Genomic DNA, 15,907 nt, shown 5'->3' with positions numbered 1-15,907 from the left:
CCTGGAGCTCACTTTGTAGACCAGGCTGGCCTCGAACTCAGAAATCCGCCTGCCTCTGCCTCCCGAGTGCTGGGATTAAAGGCGTGCACCACCACGCCCGGCTCCAAAGAGATTTTCTTGTGGGACTAGAAAGATGGGTCAGCCGGTGAAGCTGATACTCTGAATTTAATCCCAGAGAGCCGCAACCACAAGAGAATCAACTGCCCCAAACATGCACCAAGATGTGTGTGTGTGTGTGTGTGTGTGTGTGTGTGTGTGTGTGTGTTTGCTAGGTCCACCATAGAATAAAAAATAAAAGCTAATGGGGGGGGGGCTGGTTTGTAAGGATGTAGTTCCGTTGTAGAGTGTTTGCCTGGCACACACAACACCTTGGGTTGAATCTCCAGCATTTCATCACCCAGAGACATGGTGCACCAGCACACCTACAATATTAGCACTTGGGAAGGAGAGGCATGGAGATCAGGCCATCTCTGGCTACATAGTAAGTTCAAGGCCTGTCTGGGTTATATGAGACCCTGCCTCAAACAAACAACATCAAAACTCACAAACCATTGAAAAAGGAGGACAGTAGGCTGTGCTCCCCCACTTAAAGATGAGGCTACTACACTGTCTCCATACATTCTCTGCCCCTGCCCACCATATGGGGTTCTTCCAGACACCTCCACTTTCCCCAAGGACTTTGAGGAAAGAGGCAAAAGGAAATAAATCATTTGGGGCTTCCTGAGGCCAGCCTAGAGGGCCTGGCTCAGGGGAAGCGTCCGTCCACAGCCTTCCTAAGCTCTGTAGCTTCTGCTTCATGCTTCCTGACCCTAGAACCCATCCCACAGCACAGCCAGTGAGCCCCCATGCTCAGAGTAGCCAGCCACACAGCTCCAAAGCACAGGGAGGGGCACTGTCAGGCTGTCACACCAATATGCTCCTGTCCCCACCACTGTGCCCAGAACAACTCTGGTACCTCGGTCTTGAAGTACCTACCCAATCAAGCATTGTGGCCACGTTGGCAAAGAGTTTGGTTCAGGTCCTATCTGTATCACCTCACCTCATACCTCTTTCCCCTCTCCTTGAGCCACGCTAGCTTTTTCTTAGTGATGTAGTTGCACTGTGGCCCCATCTCAAGGGGTTTGCACATAACAAGTCCTTCTGATTGCAATTTTCCCTCTTGGGTACCCTGCTAAAGATCTCTTATCATCATCATCATCATCACCATCACCATCACCATCACCATCACCATTACCATTACCATCACTATCACCATCATCGACAGGGTTTCTCTGTGTTGCCCTGACTATCCTGGATCTCACTCCACAGACCAGGCTGGTCTTAGACTCAAAGATCTACCTGCCTCTGCTTCCAGAGTCCAGTGCACCACCACCACCTGGCGAGAGCTTATCTTTATAATCCACCCCAGTGCCAGTTAAGACAGGGTCTCAATTTGCAGCTCAGGATAGCATGGGATTCCCGATCCTCTAGCCGCAGCCTCATGAGTACTGGATTACACACGTGTGCTATCGTATCCAGTCTCTCTCTCTCTCATTTCTCCCCTTTTTTCCTTGTGTGTTTGTATGTTTGTTGGCATTTATATGTGTACATGTGGAACCCTAACATTGATGCTAAAAATCATCCTGAGTTGTTCTGCAACCTTTGTGATCACTCTATCACCCCGTGCATTGAGGCAGGGTCTCTCAATCAAACTCAGAGCTCATGAATATGACTACTCTTGTCAGCTAGCTCAGTCTGGGAGTTCCCAGTCTCTGCCTTCCAAGGCTGGAGTTACAGGTAGACCAATACACTCACAAACATTTTATAGCATTATGGGGGTTCCAGAGGTCACACCCCAGGCCTCATGCCCATGAGGCAAATGTTTTAGCCACTGAGATATCTTTGTCACCATCTCTTAAGGGAGCCTAGGCCCAAGACCCTTATTTACTCTCTGAACAACAGACTCTGTTTTTCTAGCCCTTCTAGGCTGCACATTCTTATATATGTTTTAATTCTTTGATCAATGCCTTGTCTTCTCTCCCCACAGTAAACTCCAGCAACAGAGGGAGCATGGGGCTTTTCATATTGGAGTGTTTTTTTTTTTTTTCTAATTTTTAGCACAGCTTCCAGCATGTTCTAGGTTCGTTATGAATAATTATTATCTCAGATGCTCTCTCTCACCGTGCTGATGTGAAGACCAAGAGAGTAGACAGTGAAGAGCTCTGCCAAACTTGCCTGCTCTAGTGGTGGGTTTCTGCTAGACCAGCTAAATGTGTGCTCTGTGGATAGCTGGCTGTCATATGGGGATGTTGAAAGCATGTGGATCAAAATGTATCTTATGGTCTGGGCCCACCCAGGCTCCAAAAGCTCATAGCTTTTCCTGGTCTGCTCTAGGAAGTCTTCCTGAGAGAAGAAAGCCTCTTTCTTGGTGATGCTGTGGAGAGCCCACCCAGGTATGTATGCAGAGCAAGGTGAGCCAGCCTCCACCCTGCAGCTCCTGGTTGCAGCCCCAAGTACCTGCTCATCCATCTTGTGAGCGATGAGGGTAGCTCCCTCCTCCAGCTCAGCCACGCTGATGGGCCGGACCCTAAGTGCCACCTGGGAGAAAGACCAGAGCCCTGGGTTAAGAGGACCATATGTAACCATGGAGGGAGGGATGACAAGGTCTTTGAATTCCTTTCCCAACAGGGTTGTGTTCTCCAGCATCCAACCATCTGCATCTCCTTGGTCCTGAAGAACATTGTGGGTCTAGGGCATTGCCTGAGCCAGAGGGCAGCTGGTCCACAGGGTGTCTGGATGAGTCTGAGTGTCTCTTTTCAAAAGTCTTTATACCTCAGGGGGAGCCCCAAGGGGAAGAACTGTCTACACAGGCTGCATCAGTCACATGCCCAAATTAAACACTTGCCACTCCCTTGGGCTGAAATCCGGAGCCTTGGGGACTAGAGCCACCTGTCTGCATCTGAGAGTGAGGTACTGTTGGGAAGGGGGGGGGGGACTGTGGACAGAATGGTGTAGAAATGAGGATAGGATGAGGATCTTCCCCTTGTCCTTCCAGCAACTTGTGGCTGCATCCTAACACTCCCAGGAAGTGTTACCAAGGGCTTCTCTGTTATTTCCTGGCCAGTGAGAGATAGATATGTCTTCCTCCAAAATAAAACCAGAGTCAGGGATTGGGGAGAATTTCTTCTGCTGAGCAAAAGGAGGTGCCTGAATACTGAGTGGACCTCAAGGACCCTCAGTTCCTTTCATCCTATTGCCTTTATCAGCCTCCTTCCTGGATACGCCTCCTTGGTGAAAGGAGGGCCTTTGTTCCTGCCCTAATGACAATGAATATTCTTGGAGCAAACTCTTTCAAAGAGGCCATTCTCACTGTCAGAGAGGGTGCCACCGAGTCTGGAACTGGCTCCTAGGGCTGACTCCAAGCTTCCCTTTGCAGAAACAGGTTCTCGGGCATTGTGGTAGTGATGCTCTGCCTGCTAGGGCTGAAGGACCATTTCCACAGATCATAGGTTAAGGCTAGGGACTGGGAAGAAGGCTGTGAAAGAGAGAGGAGAGATCTCCGCCTATCCTACAACCTGAGTAGCACCAAGGCTTCTCTTTGTGGCTCCAGCTTCCACCACTGATAGTCAAGAATCTCTCTTTGGTCTCTACCTACCCTTACTCCTTCCCATGTGGCTATTCTTCCCAGGCCAGTAGACCCTGGGACTATCCAGGTGGCTTCTAGCATTTCTCTGAAGTATCTGGAGTCCTGATTTGGACAGAGCCTGAGGCACAGCCCATAACTAACTGCTCCCCAGACTTGGTGCTGGCTCCCCCTACTTCGGGGGCTTTTGTCTTTCTATCTGTGGCTCCATCTCCCTTTAAAGCAAGACTTGGCTGGATTTAAGCCCTCTGGTTCACTAGCGAATCCCAGCTTCCTTCTCAGGCAATAGTTGAGACCTCTCTTGGGTCTTGACCTCCGAGTCTTGGCCCAAAGTGGCTGAACTTACTAACCTCAGGAAGTGCCACCATTCCTTCTGGCCACTGAGAACTTGGGTAGTTGTTCTGCACAGTCCCAGACTCCCATCTCTTGCTCTCAGTGATCACTATGTTTGAGGCTGTCAAGTCTCAGGTTTGGTGTAGGGGAACCAAGCAGGAGCTTGATAAGGGGTCTCACCATGAGTTGCTGGTCCTTTGAGTCACCGCTGTCCTTCATGATTGCGGTAGGTAAAGGGCCTCAGGCCGCGACAGCTGGCATGGCCGAGACGCACCTCCACTATGGTCACCTCCTCGGATCGCTCTTCCGCCTCCGCTGCTGCCTGACAACCCGAAACCAACAACGCGCCTGCCGCCCGAGCGCTGACCAGGAGGCGGGGCCAGGAGGGCCCGTCCGGCTCCGCCCCGCCCCCTGTGCTGCCCCGCCCCCTGTGCTCGCTCCGCCTTCTGCGCTCTGCCCCCTGAACTTGGGTGAGCAGGACGCCTCCACGCAGGACACTCCCGGCCCCCTTGTGCTTCTGTTGCAGCTATTGCTGCTTGTCCCGAGGTTTTCTGTCAGTACGAGTGGTCACCGGTCTGAGCGTCTCGACCTCCTCCCGGCCTAGCGGCGTCCGTTTGGTGGCCCCTCCGCACACACCCGTGCCCAGGCTCGAGGCTCCTGACTGTGTCTTCTGCGCTCCCGACACCCGCCTGGCACGCGACTAGCTGGGCAGAAGCAACCTTGCCTGTGGCCACGATCTTCCGCTGCTCTCTTGACTGTTACTGGGCGTCTCCAGGGCGCGCCTAGCAGCCTCAAGTTTCCAGGAGCAATGCTGGCTTCACAGCGGTGGAGGCCAGTGCCTAGGGTGTGGGTATCTGCACCCATTGTCCAGAGGAAGAGAGGATGAGGGAGTGAGAGGGTGGGTGAAAAGCTGGCCTGCACCCTTTTGGCACCTGGCTAAGTAAAGTGTGTAGACACACGAGCAAACCAAGCCTGAAGTCAGAATGGATGGATTTAGCCTGCCTGCCAGAGTAGCACCACCCAGGAGAGTCCACCTGTCCCCTCAGGTTGCATTTGGCCTAGGTTAGCTATGGATGTGGCTGGACACAAAATCATAAGCTTACTTAAAATAATCTGAGGATCCGCCAGATGGCTTGCCCTGTCAGGGAGCTTGCAAGCTTACTACCTGAGACCCACATGTGTAAAAGGCCAGACCTGACACCCAAATGTTGTCCTCTGATCACCACATGGACTCCCTAGTACATGTGCATAATATATAAATGTAAAATTTTAAAAGTATGAATGGGGGCGGCAATGCTGGAGAGACAGCTCATGAGGTAAGAGCACACACTACTTTGGCAGAGGACTGAGTTCAGTTCCCAGCATTGATATCAGGCAGCTCACAACTGCCTGTCACTAGCACCAGTGAATTGTTGCCTCTGGCCTCAGCAGGTACTCTCTCTCTCTCTCTCTCTCTTTCATTCTCTCTCTCTCTCTCTCTCTCACACACACACACACACACACCATTAAAAATAACTCTTTTATGACAAGTTTCTTGAATTTTTAAAAAAGATTTATTTACTGATTATATGTAAGTACACTGTAGTTGTCTTCAGACACTCCAGAAGAGGGAGTCAGATCTCATTACGGATGGTTGTGAGCCACCATGTGGTTGCTGGGATTTGAACTCCGGACCTTTGGAAGAGCAATCGGGTGCTCTTACCCACTGAGCCATCTCACCAGCCCTCTTGAATTTTTTTTTAAGACAGTTTTTTTCTCTGTGTAGCCCTGGCTGTTCTGAAAGAACATCCTGGCTTCCGACTCACAAGATCCCCCTGACTCTGTCTCCCAAGTGCTGGGATTAAAGGCCTGTGCTACCGTTGCCTGGCTTTTTTGTTTGTTTGTTTTTTCTGGGTTGGGGGAGTTTCTTGAAAATTAAACAAAACCAAAAGTGGGTTACACAGTTCTCCATTTTGAGTTTCACAGGTGAGATCACTTTGCAATGTCAAAAGGCCGGACAGGAGGCCAGGTGGCCAGGTGGAACAATGGATACACAGTTGCAATTTCCTTTCTTGGTAACAGTAACAACAATTACACACTCAGGGAGCCCAGTGGAAATTTTCCTCTTCTCAGGAGGCCTGGGCAAAACAGGATTCTAGTCCTAGCTCTGCCTTAAACCTGCCTAGCCACTGAGAGCCTGGCTTTCCTGTCCTGTCTGCCTGTCACCTGGATGGTGTTGGAACTCTTCCTGAATGTAGTGATCTGTCCTTTGCATTGTCTGTCCCACTGAAGCTGAGAGCCCAGAGCTCTTGCACAGACCAGAGAAGGAGACTCCATGGGGTTGGAATCCAGGAAAGAAGCTGGAAAAGCAAGTACCCACATCCCTTAGGGCTGTCTCAGACACCTGGCAGGTCCCCAGAGATAGAGCCCAATGTCAGCCTGTGCCTTGGGACTGGTTTCCCCAGCTTCCCCCAGGAGCTAGTGTTGGGCATAGTTATTAATAAACAGTAGCAGGAAGCAGCTCGCAGCGCCGGGTTTGATAAATATATAAACCAAGCCAAGTCTGCAAACCAAAGTCTCCTGCAGGGTGTCCCAGGTACTGCCCCTGACTCTCTGAGGCTGGCCAGTTTGCAAATGGGCCATTCTGCAAAGAGAATGGGGCCATGAGCCCAGAGGGTTTCCTGCCTGTTTATTTTATTTTGAGATGGGGATTGAGACTGTTAGCCCAGGCTAGCCTCAAACTCACAGCCTTCCTGTCTCAACTCCCCAACTGATACAATTATAAATAGATGCCAGTACTTTCCACTCTGGTGGCATTTTAGACCCTTGAATTTACTTTTTTTTTTTTTTTTTTTGGTTTGGTGTTTTGAGACAGGGTTTTTCTGTATAGCCCTGGCTGTCCTGGAACTCACTTTGTAGACCAGGCTGGCCTCGAACTCAGAAATCTGCCTGCCTCTGCCTCCTGAGTGCTGGGATTAAAGGCGTGTGTCACCAAGAATGCCATGTCCCTGGTCAATTGGCTTGGGCTTTGGCTAGTTCTCTTTTTTTCTCTGTTGTTGTTGTTCTTCTTCTTTTTTATTTTGTTGTTGTAGTTTTAAAGATTTATTTATTTTATTTTACTTTATTTTTTTTTAAGATTTATTTATTCTATGTAAGTACACTGTAGCTATCTTCAGACACTCCAGAAGAGGGAGTCAGATCTTGTTGCGGATGGTTGTGAGCCACCATGTGGTTGCTGAGATTTGAACTCAGGACCTTCGGAAAAGCAGTCGTGCTCTTAACCACTGAGCCATCTCTCCAGCTCCCTATTTATTTTATGTATGTGAGTACACTGTAGCTGTAGAGATGGTTGTGAGCTTTCATGTGGTTGTTGAGAACTGAATTTTTAGGACCTCTGTTCACTCCGGTCCATAAGTACACTGTAGCTGACTTCAGACACACCAGAAGAGGGCATTAGATATCATCATGGATGTTTGTGAGCTACCATGTGGTTGCTGGGATTTGAACTCAGGACCTTTGGAAGAGCAGTCGGTGCTCTTACCCACTGAGCCATCTCTCCAGCCCCTTTATTACTCTTCTGTATACATGAACCTCACAACCGGTCTTGACTGATGGGTAAAAATAAGCATCTTTGGAGGTATGGATGTGTGTACCTGTAATCCCAGTACTTGGGAAGCCGAGGCAGGAGGATTGTGGTGAATTTGAAGCCAGCCTGGCTTGTATCGGGAAACCTAGTCTCAAAATGAATAACCTCAAAACCAGAGGTCCTAGTTTGATTGACGTGGAAACCCACCTCGAGTTCATGTCTACTCTCATTCTCTTCAGCTTGCCTTTGGGTTGTATTTGTTAATTTTTTGGTTGTTATGACAAAATTCCTGATGAGAGAAACTTGAGGAAGAGTTTATTTTGCCTCATAGTTTGGGAGTACAAGCCAACATGGCAAACACGACACAGCGGCAGGAACAAGAGGCAGCAATTACGTCCACAGTCAGGAAGAAGAGGAGGAGGGGAGGGAGGAGGAGGACAGGGGAGGGGGGAATGGGAAGAGGAAGGTAAAGGAAATGTGGAACTTAGCTCATTTTCTCCTTATTTGGTCCTGGATTCCAGCCCTTGGGGATGGTGCCACCTATGGTCATGGTGGCTCCTCCTTGCTCTGTTAAACCTTCTAGAAACATCTTCCGACTCAGAGATGGGTGCCCATGCTGATTGTGATGCTAAACTCATCTCACCCATCACTGCCCTCTGTCTTCCCCTCCAGTGGATGTGGATGAAGCTCATGAAAACGCCCCCTCCTGCTTCTCACGAGAGTCCTCGACTAGGGAATGCTGGGAAGCCATGGGTATCAAAGGCCAGTCTCCATAAGCCCACGGGCTCAGCCTTTCTGAGTTCATTGACATCTTCTCCCACTTAAGTACAAGGCCTGCCTTCGCTGATGGAAAAGTCACCATTGCTGACGTACGATTGCATGTGTACACAGGTGAACAGGTTCATGTGTGCAAATGTGCAATGAAATATGTTCTACACCACCTGGCTGCCTCACAGTCTCTCTCAAGAGCTCAGTCTGTCATCAGTTTTTCATGGAGGGCATCTGACAGCTTTCTCCTCTATCCCCGAGAATCCAGGACACATTCTCCCGTTATCCTTATAGTGCCCTGTTTTATTCCTTATAACATCACCCTGTAGAGGCTGGGGATATGGCTCAGTTGAAAGAGCATACACAAATCCCTGGCTTCCATCCAAAGTACAGCATAAACACTCATGGTGGTATGCACCTGTATCTCTAGCACTCAGGAAGAATAAGAGTTCAAGGCTATGTAGTGAGGTCAAGGCCAGCCTGGGCTATATGAGACCCTATCTCAAAGCAAAACAAAATGCCACTCTGCCCAATTCTGTCTGTGTGTACTATTCTGTTCCCAGCACTGCGTGAGTTCATGCCCTGGGAGGATAGGTCCACATCTGTTTTCCTGACATCACGTGGCTGGGACCTGGCTCAGAGCTGAGCAGAGTCTCTCAGTGAGCACCTGACTTGGATTTATCTGTGCCCCATTTGGAGGCTCCCTGTTGTCCTTGGCTCTCAGCGCAGTCTCTCAGCTCATCCACAGACTCCAGCACTCTGGGATGCTTCCTTCCTCTTACCTTGGATGGGCATGACTATCTCACCCTGGGAGCTCGTGAGCAGTCATCTGCTGCGGCAGCCCTGTGGCCATTCCATCAAGCCCAGGGACCACTTCATTTGGTTAAGGTTGAAGGGTGACAGGGGCTTCCCTCAGCACTTTGCTCTGAGGCTCCAGCACCCAGTGGCGTCATGGACAAAATGATTGGCAGCTTGTCCTGGTACCCACAGAGTGCAGAAATGGGATCACAGGTTAAATGGCATAGGATGGGGACATACAACTCCATGCAGCTTGCTGAGCTTTTCAGTTTCACACCTAGCCTGGTGTTGCCATTTCCAGGCCCACTTTTGACCTCTGTGGGCACCAGGCATTGCATATGGTATGTGTATCCATAGGCAACAACACTCATGCCATAAAATAAAAACAATACATTTTCTTGAAAAAGAGGGCAGGGGGGTGGCTAGTGAGATGGCTCAGAGGTTAAGAGCACTGGCTGCTCTGCCAGAGGTCCTGAGTTCAATTCCCAGCAATCATGTGGTGGCTCACAACCATCTGTGGTGGGATTTGATGCCCTCTTCTGGTGTGTCTGAAGACAACTACAGTGTACTCATATAAATAAAACAAACACATACATCTTTAAAAGAGAAAAAAGAGAAAAGGGGGGGTACAGTTCCTTTAGGCTGATGGCAACACCGGTGGCTTGTGGCTGCATCAGCAGGTGTGTCAAGCTGCTGGCTCACGTTTGGATAGACCAGGAAGCGATTCAAGTGGGACTCACCACATTCAAGGTGGTGGCTCTTCTCTCGGTTAAGCCTTCTTGGGAACACCTTCTTGGATATGTTCTCCTAGGTGACAGTGAAGATTCACAATCACAGCGGGCAATAGGTGCAGGGGGTTGGGACCAGTGAAGGTCATTGCAGTAAAGCTGGCAGCAGAGACGCCACGTACAGAGTGCTGCAGCCCCTTGCCCAGCCCTGTCTGCAGGCTCTCCCACGGTCCATTCTGGAATGTCATGCTATCCCAGTGACACCCTCTGTACCCATGGGAAAGTATTTTCAGGCTCCAGCAGGTGGCCCACCTTTGCAAACACAAATCAAAGACCAGTAACATCCCATGTTGCGGCCCGCCCGCAGTCCGCAACGCGAACGGTTCAACTGAGAATGGCAGTTCAAGCTGAAAAGAGAGGAAGCTAGACGGGGCGGGAGAAAGAATGGGGCCAAGACGATTCCATGTTCAAGGCCCACCTTTACTAATTCCAACATTCAGTTATAAAGGAAGGGGGAGGGAACCCAATTTCCCACCAAGTAACTCGGGGTCCAGTAGCAGGACGAACACGTGTGTGCCTCCAAGCAGCAAAGCCGACAGGGTCCAGCAGTGGGCGTGGCAGGACGAATGAGCAGGAAACTCCACCCTTGAGCAAGCAGGTTCCATAGTGGGGGAAGGGAGACCACAATCCCAGAACAGTAAGAGGGTGTTCTCCTGCCTTGAGTTCACAGTGGGAGAGCCCTCACAGGGGTTTGTCAGTGCCCAAGTCAACAAGTAGCTGCACCCACCCCCACCCCCAAACCCCAGACCACTCCATCTGATTGATTTTGCTCTCCAAATTAGGTTTCTGCGCCCCAGCTCTACCTCATTTTGCTTGTTTGTGTGAGAGAGTCTCATGTAGCCCTGGGTAGCCTTGAACTTGATGTGTAGCTGAGGATGAACGTCTGATTCTCCCAACTCTTCTGAGAGTCAGACTTGCTGGTGTGCCACTCGGTCCCCAGGTTCTGCAGTACAGGGGACCCAAAGCAGAGCATAGTGCCTGCCTCGCAAAACCAACACCAAAACTGACATTTCGGACAAAAGACCATTCCTTGTAGTAGGGGCCTAGGATCTCAGGAATCCTGGAATGCTGAGCCATTAGCACCCAGGCCTTTCTGCTTAAAATGCCAGGAGTAATTCACTTAGCAGTGACATTAATGCGTAATGTCCCAGATGTTGCTAGATGTCCCAGTGGGGCAAAATCCATCCCATAGGGAATCACACCTTTGAGAGGAGAATCCTTTAGGGCAGCAAGGGTGGTCTCTGCGACTCCTTCTGTCCTCTTACAGCGAGGACAGCTTCCTCCAGTACCCTTTGCCTGGATGCAGCAGCAGGTAGGGAGCAGGGCCCCAGCTGAGCCCACTTGAGCCCTGTATTAGTTAGGGTTTTACTGCTGTGAACAGACACTATGACCAAGGCAAGTCTTATAAAAAAACAACATTTAATTGGGTCTGGCTTACAGGTTCAGAGGTTCAGTCCATTATCATCAAGGTGGGAGCATGGCAGTATCCAGGCAGGCATGGCGCAGGAGGAGCTGAGAGTTCTATGTCTTCATCCAAAGGCTGCTAGTGGAAGACTGACTTCCAGGCAACTAGGGTGAGGATCTTATACCCACACCCACAGTGACACACCCATTCCAACCAGGTCACACCTATTCCAACAAGGCCACACCTGCTTGTGGACGTTGTACATCGTGGTGCGGAGCCTAGTGCGCACCACGATGTACAACGTCCACAAGCAGTACCCACACCCACAGTGACACACCCATTCCAACCAGGTCACACCTATTCCAACAAGGCCACACCTTCAGATGGTGCCACTCCCTGGTCCAAGGATATACAAACCATCACATTCCACTCCCTGGTCCCCATAGACTTGTTCAAAAACATGAGTCTATGGGGGCCATACTTAAACATAGCATAATGCAAAATGCATTTAGTGCAACTTTCAAAGTCCTCATAGTCTATAGCAGTTGCAACAATGTTAAAAGTCCAAAGTTCAAGGTCTCTTCTGAGATTCATTCAACTTAATTAACTGTAATCCCCAAAGCAAGGCAGGAAACCAGCTGGGCAAACTCCAAACTCTGCATCTCCATGGCTGATGTCAAAGTGGTCTTCATATCTCCACTCCTTTTTCATCTTTTTTGACTGCAACAAACTGCTTCCTCCTGGGCTGGTTCCACTCCCTGTTAGCAGCTTTCCTCAGCATGTATCCCATGGCTCTGGCATCTTTAACATCTTTGAGTCTCCAAGGCAATTTCAATGTTACAGCTTCTTCTTTCAGTGTCTGGGATTCTACTTGATCTTTTGGACTCCTCCTAAGGACTGGCATCACTTCTCCATCTCTGTCCTCTGTAGCACTCTATGCTCAGGTTGATCCCTGCTTGTGGACGTTGTACATCGTGGTGCGCACTAGGCTCCGCACCACGATGTACAACGTCCACAAGCAGTACCCCACTCCTGGTACCAACTTCTGTATTAGTTAGGGTTTTACTGCTGTGAACAGACACTATGACCAAGGCAAGTCTTATAAAAAAACAACATTTAATTGGGTCTGGCTTACAGGTTCAGAGGTTCAGTCCATTATCATCAAGGTGGGAGCATGGCAGTATCCAGGCAGGCATGGCGCAGGAGGAGCTGAGAGTTCTATGTCTTCATCCAAAGGCTGCTAGTGGAAGACTGACTTCCAGGCAACTAGGGTGAGGATCTTATACCCACACCCACAGTGACACACCCATTCCAACCAGGTCACACCTATTCCAACAAGGCCACACCTTCAGATGGTGCCACTCCCTGGTCCAAGGATATACAAACCATCACAAGCCCAGAGGAGCTTTGTATGCTGAGAGTGTGATGTATGCCTAAGGATCCTCCTGAACTGCCCTGAGTTCAACACTCAGCTCAGGTCATCTGCTCTTATGAGACCCAGCAGCTCCTCCTGCTCTCTGTCACCTGCCACATTGGTGATGTGGCCCTTCCTGGATCCCCACTAAGATTTAACAACATGACTCATGGTGACTAACATCAAAGTCTAGCCAAACGCAGCCACTCATGACCCCTCACTGCTCTGGGCGAAAGGAACGGCCGGCCAGTGCTTTTCTTCCACAAAATACCCAAACTTGAGTGTGTGGAGGTCAGAGGTCAACTTTAGTGTCATTCCTTAGGATGGCATTCGTCTATGATGAAACGGGGTCTCTCACTGAGCCTGGAGCTCACCGATCCATCTAGGCTGGCTAGGCAGTGAGTCCCTGTCTCCATCTTCCTAGTGCTGGGATTACAAGTACCTTGGTCTCACGCCAGGCTTTTGTGCATGGGCTCTGGGGGGATCAACCGAGGTCCTCATGCTTGCACAGCAAGAACTGTACTGACTGAGCTAGCTAGCTCTTTGCCCCCTTGTTGTTTGCTGCTGTTATTCTACTCCTCTTTTTCTAACTCCTCCTTTTTCTCCTCCTCTTCCTCTTCCCCTCTCTCTCCTTTCTCTTCCTCCTCCTCCTTTTAAAACAGGGTTTCTCTGTGTAGCCCTGACTGTCCTAGGTCTACTTTGTAGACCAGGCTGGCCTCAAACTCACAGAGATCCACCTGCCTCTGCCTCCTCCATGCTGGGATTGAAACACCACCATTCCTGGCAGGCACATTAAGTCTCTGCTGACAGCCACAGAATCCATGACACTCCGGGACTTGTAGGTGTACAGAGTTGTGTCTGAGGTCCCTCCACCCTACCCTACTACTGTATGGAGCCACAGCTTTGGGGCCCAACCCGGTGCCTACTCAGAAAGGACTCTACGTAGTCCCCCAGCCCACCTTCAACTGCCTGAAGCTCCTGCCCCTACCCCATGCCTCACCAGCTGCAACCAGGTAACTCTCCCAGAACCTCGACTTCCCCCGGCAGTGAAAGAAGGCCTTCTCAAGCACAAACGGTCCAGGGACTTTGCAAAGATGATACAAGATCAGTGAGAAGCCCTGAGCATGGCACACATGACAAGTACTGATGGGTGTTATCACTGATTTAATGTTACAGGAAGCATAGCAATAAAAACCACGTGTGTACAGGGAGAGTCGGGTTCATCCTACCTACCTACTCTCCACACTTGGGGGCGCCCCGCCCCCACCGTGTGACCGCATGCCAAGACGCCCCCTGGGGGTTTGCTTGGGAAGGTTTTACAGATGGACAGAGAGAGGGAGAGAAGCTTGCCCCTGTGCAGGCGCTCTGGAGGCCCCTGTGCGGCAGAGGCGAACTCAGCTGAGCTCTGGAAGCTTCTGGAAAAAGGCATTGGTAACTACTCATTGGATAACCCATGATAAGCAGAATCTAGGGTCCCATCTAAAGTCTGACTTAAGGCTGTGTGTGTGCCCGGAATCTGAGTTCGCCTCAGGGTTGCCGAGGCCGGGGGAGTTAGCATAGAGACAAGCCCTACCCCTTCCCGCGCTAAAGAAGGGTGGATTCGGGGCTTGGCCCAGTGTGGGCCAGTGACTTGTCCCCACCAATAATTATTGAAGAAGGAAACTCAACTTTTCGCTTTTCAGATGAGACGGTATCAAGTGGAAGACCAAGCCGTGAGCACGAAGGGACAGTGCCGTGGGCAGAGGCTGCCCTAGGTGGGCACGGCCTCTTGCTCTTCACCCGCTTCTTCACTCATGTCTTCAACTGCATCTACACCTATAATGCCACCCGCTTCTTCCTCCTCTCCAACATTTTCTTCTACCTCCTCTTCGGCTTCCACCTTGATACTTGATTTTTTCCTCTGGAGCAAAAACAGAAATGCTGGTGAGGGGAGGCCCTCCCTATTTCCCAGAGGTACCATCTCCCCCCCCCAACCTGTCCCCCACCCCCAACCAAGGCCAACGAACGGCAGGGAGCTGCTGGGAGCCTAGAGTGTCCATTCTAAGCTGGCCCGGCATGTTTTCAGAGTCACGGGATGGGGAAAGCAACAAGATGTTGGGGATCTAATAGCCAGGTTTCTGCCATTGTTGGAGTGGGTGACCTTGAGCCTGCTTCATCTGGGGCACCTTGCATGACAGCTTGAGGGGTGGGGCTCAGAGAGAAGGGTGAAGGGAGATAGTGTGTAGAGGACAACCTTCATCCTGAGGAGTGGCCTGTCATCCTTCCTCCCTCCTTCCCTCCCTTTCTCCTCATCTTTCCATTTCTTTCCTTCTTATGAGACTGACTCTTGCAATATAACAGAGGCTGGCCTCAAATTCTAGACTTTTCTGCCTGGATGCTACACAGTGCTTAGGTTCTTATAGCATGGATTACTCTTTCTGGCTTTGGAGTGATGTTCTATGATCCTCCCCCACCCCCACTCCCTACCCCCAAATTTCAGGCTAACTACAAGGAATAAGAGAAGAGAAGGTATGGGGTAGGCAGGCGAGGGGACTGAGAGGATCGTGAACTTGAATAGTCTCTGCAGCTCAGCTTCTTCTAGGACATTTATATTTTGCAAGGGGAGGACTTCAGGGTTTAGGACACTGCCAAGCGCATGCCTGTCGGCCACATGGTACTTTAATCTTTGCCTTCTGCAGGACTGCTGGGTTGGGAGTGACAGATGGAAAAAGCCTGGGGATTCAGGCCAGACAGCAGAACTCTAGTCCAGCCTGTGCTATGAATAGGGGCTACCCTTCCCCCTCACAAAAGTGGGTCTCGGTCAAGTGCTCCCCAAATACAAACTATATCACAAAATCACTCCCTGTCCGCAAGCAACAGAAGGGAAACAAAGTATCACTAGGCAGAAGGGGGCGGGGAAGGCCCGGAGAGCTGGTGGTTAAATCACTCACTGTCCTTTTGTAGAGTCTGTATTCCGTTCCTAGCACCCATGTTAGATGGCTCATAAACACCTCTAACTCCATCCTCCAGAGGGGATCTGACACTTCCTCGTGTATACATCACCCCTTCTGCCTGGATCTATGACAGGTGTGCATGAGCCCACCTGGTTCATGGTTTGATGTTGAAAATGAAACCTAGGTTTTATGAACGCAAGGCAAGCAGCAAGCAGTCTATCAACTGAACTATATCCCAAGCCCCTCTAAATAGTTGTGTGTGTGTGTGTGTGTGTGTGTGT

At 50.3% G+C, this 15,907-nt stretch overlaps 2 protein-coding genes across 3 annotated transcripts in view; both read right to left on the bottom strand.

Annotated features, from left to right (window-relative positions):
- Kif19 (kinesin family member 19) overlaps window positions 1-4,291 on the bottom strand; it is a 25,737-nt gene extending 21,446 nt beyond the window's left edge. The window contains exons 1-2 of the mRNA XM_021176781.2: window positions 4,136-4,291; window positions 2,497-2,577 (exon numbers count right to left, since the gene is read on the bottom strand). Coding sequence (XP_021032440.1) covers window positions 2,497-2,577; window positions 4,136-4,174 — 120 coding nt within the window. The 5' untranslated portion in view covers window positions 4,175-4,291. The remainder of the gene's footprint in view (window positions 1-2,496; window positions 2,578-4,135) is intronic.
- Window positions 4,292-13,837: 9,546 nt separating this feature from the next.
- Dnai2 (dynein axonemal intermediate chain 2) overlaps window positions 13,838-15,907 on the bottom strand; it is a 32,014-nt gene continuing 29,944 nt past the window's right edge. Inside the window, exon 13 of one of the 2 annotated variants that reach the window (XM_021176625.2) lies at window positions 13,838-14,593. In XM_021176625.2, coding sequence (XP_021032284.1) covers window positions 14,444-14,593 — 150 coding nt within the window. In that variant the 3' untranslated portion in view covers window positions 13,838-14,443. The remainder of the gene's footprint in view (window positions 14,594-15,907) is intronic. The other variant, XM_021176626.1, reaches the window with a different exon arrangement.

The sequence above is a fragment of the Mus caroli genome, chromosome 11, assembly GCF_900094665.2.
Source record: "Mus caroli chromosome 11, CAROLI_EIJ_v1.1, whole genome shotgun sequence".
Classification (NCBI taxonomy): Eukaryota; Metazoa; Chordata; class Mammalia; order Rodentia; family Muridae; genus Mus; species Mus caroli.
The sequence above is the reverse complement of the archived record's forward strand: the minus strand, read 5'-3'. Positions and strand labels throughout refer to the sequence as shown.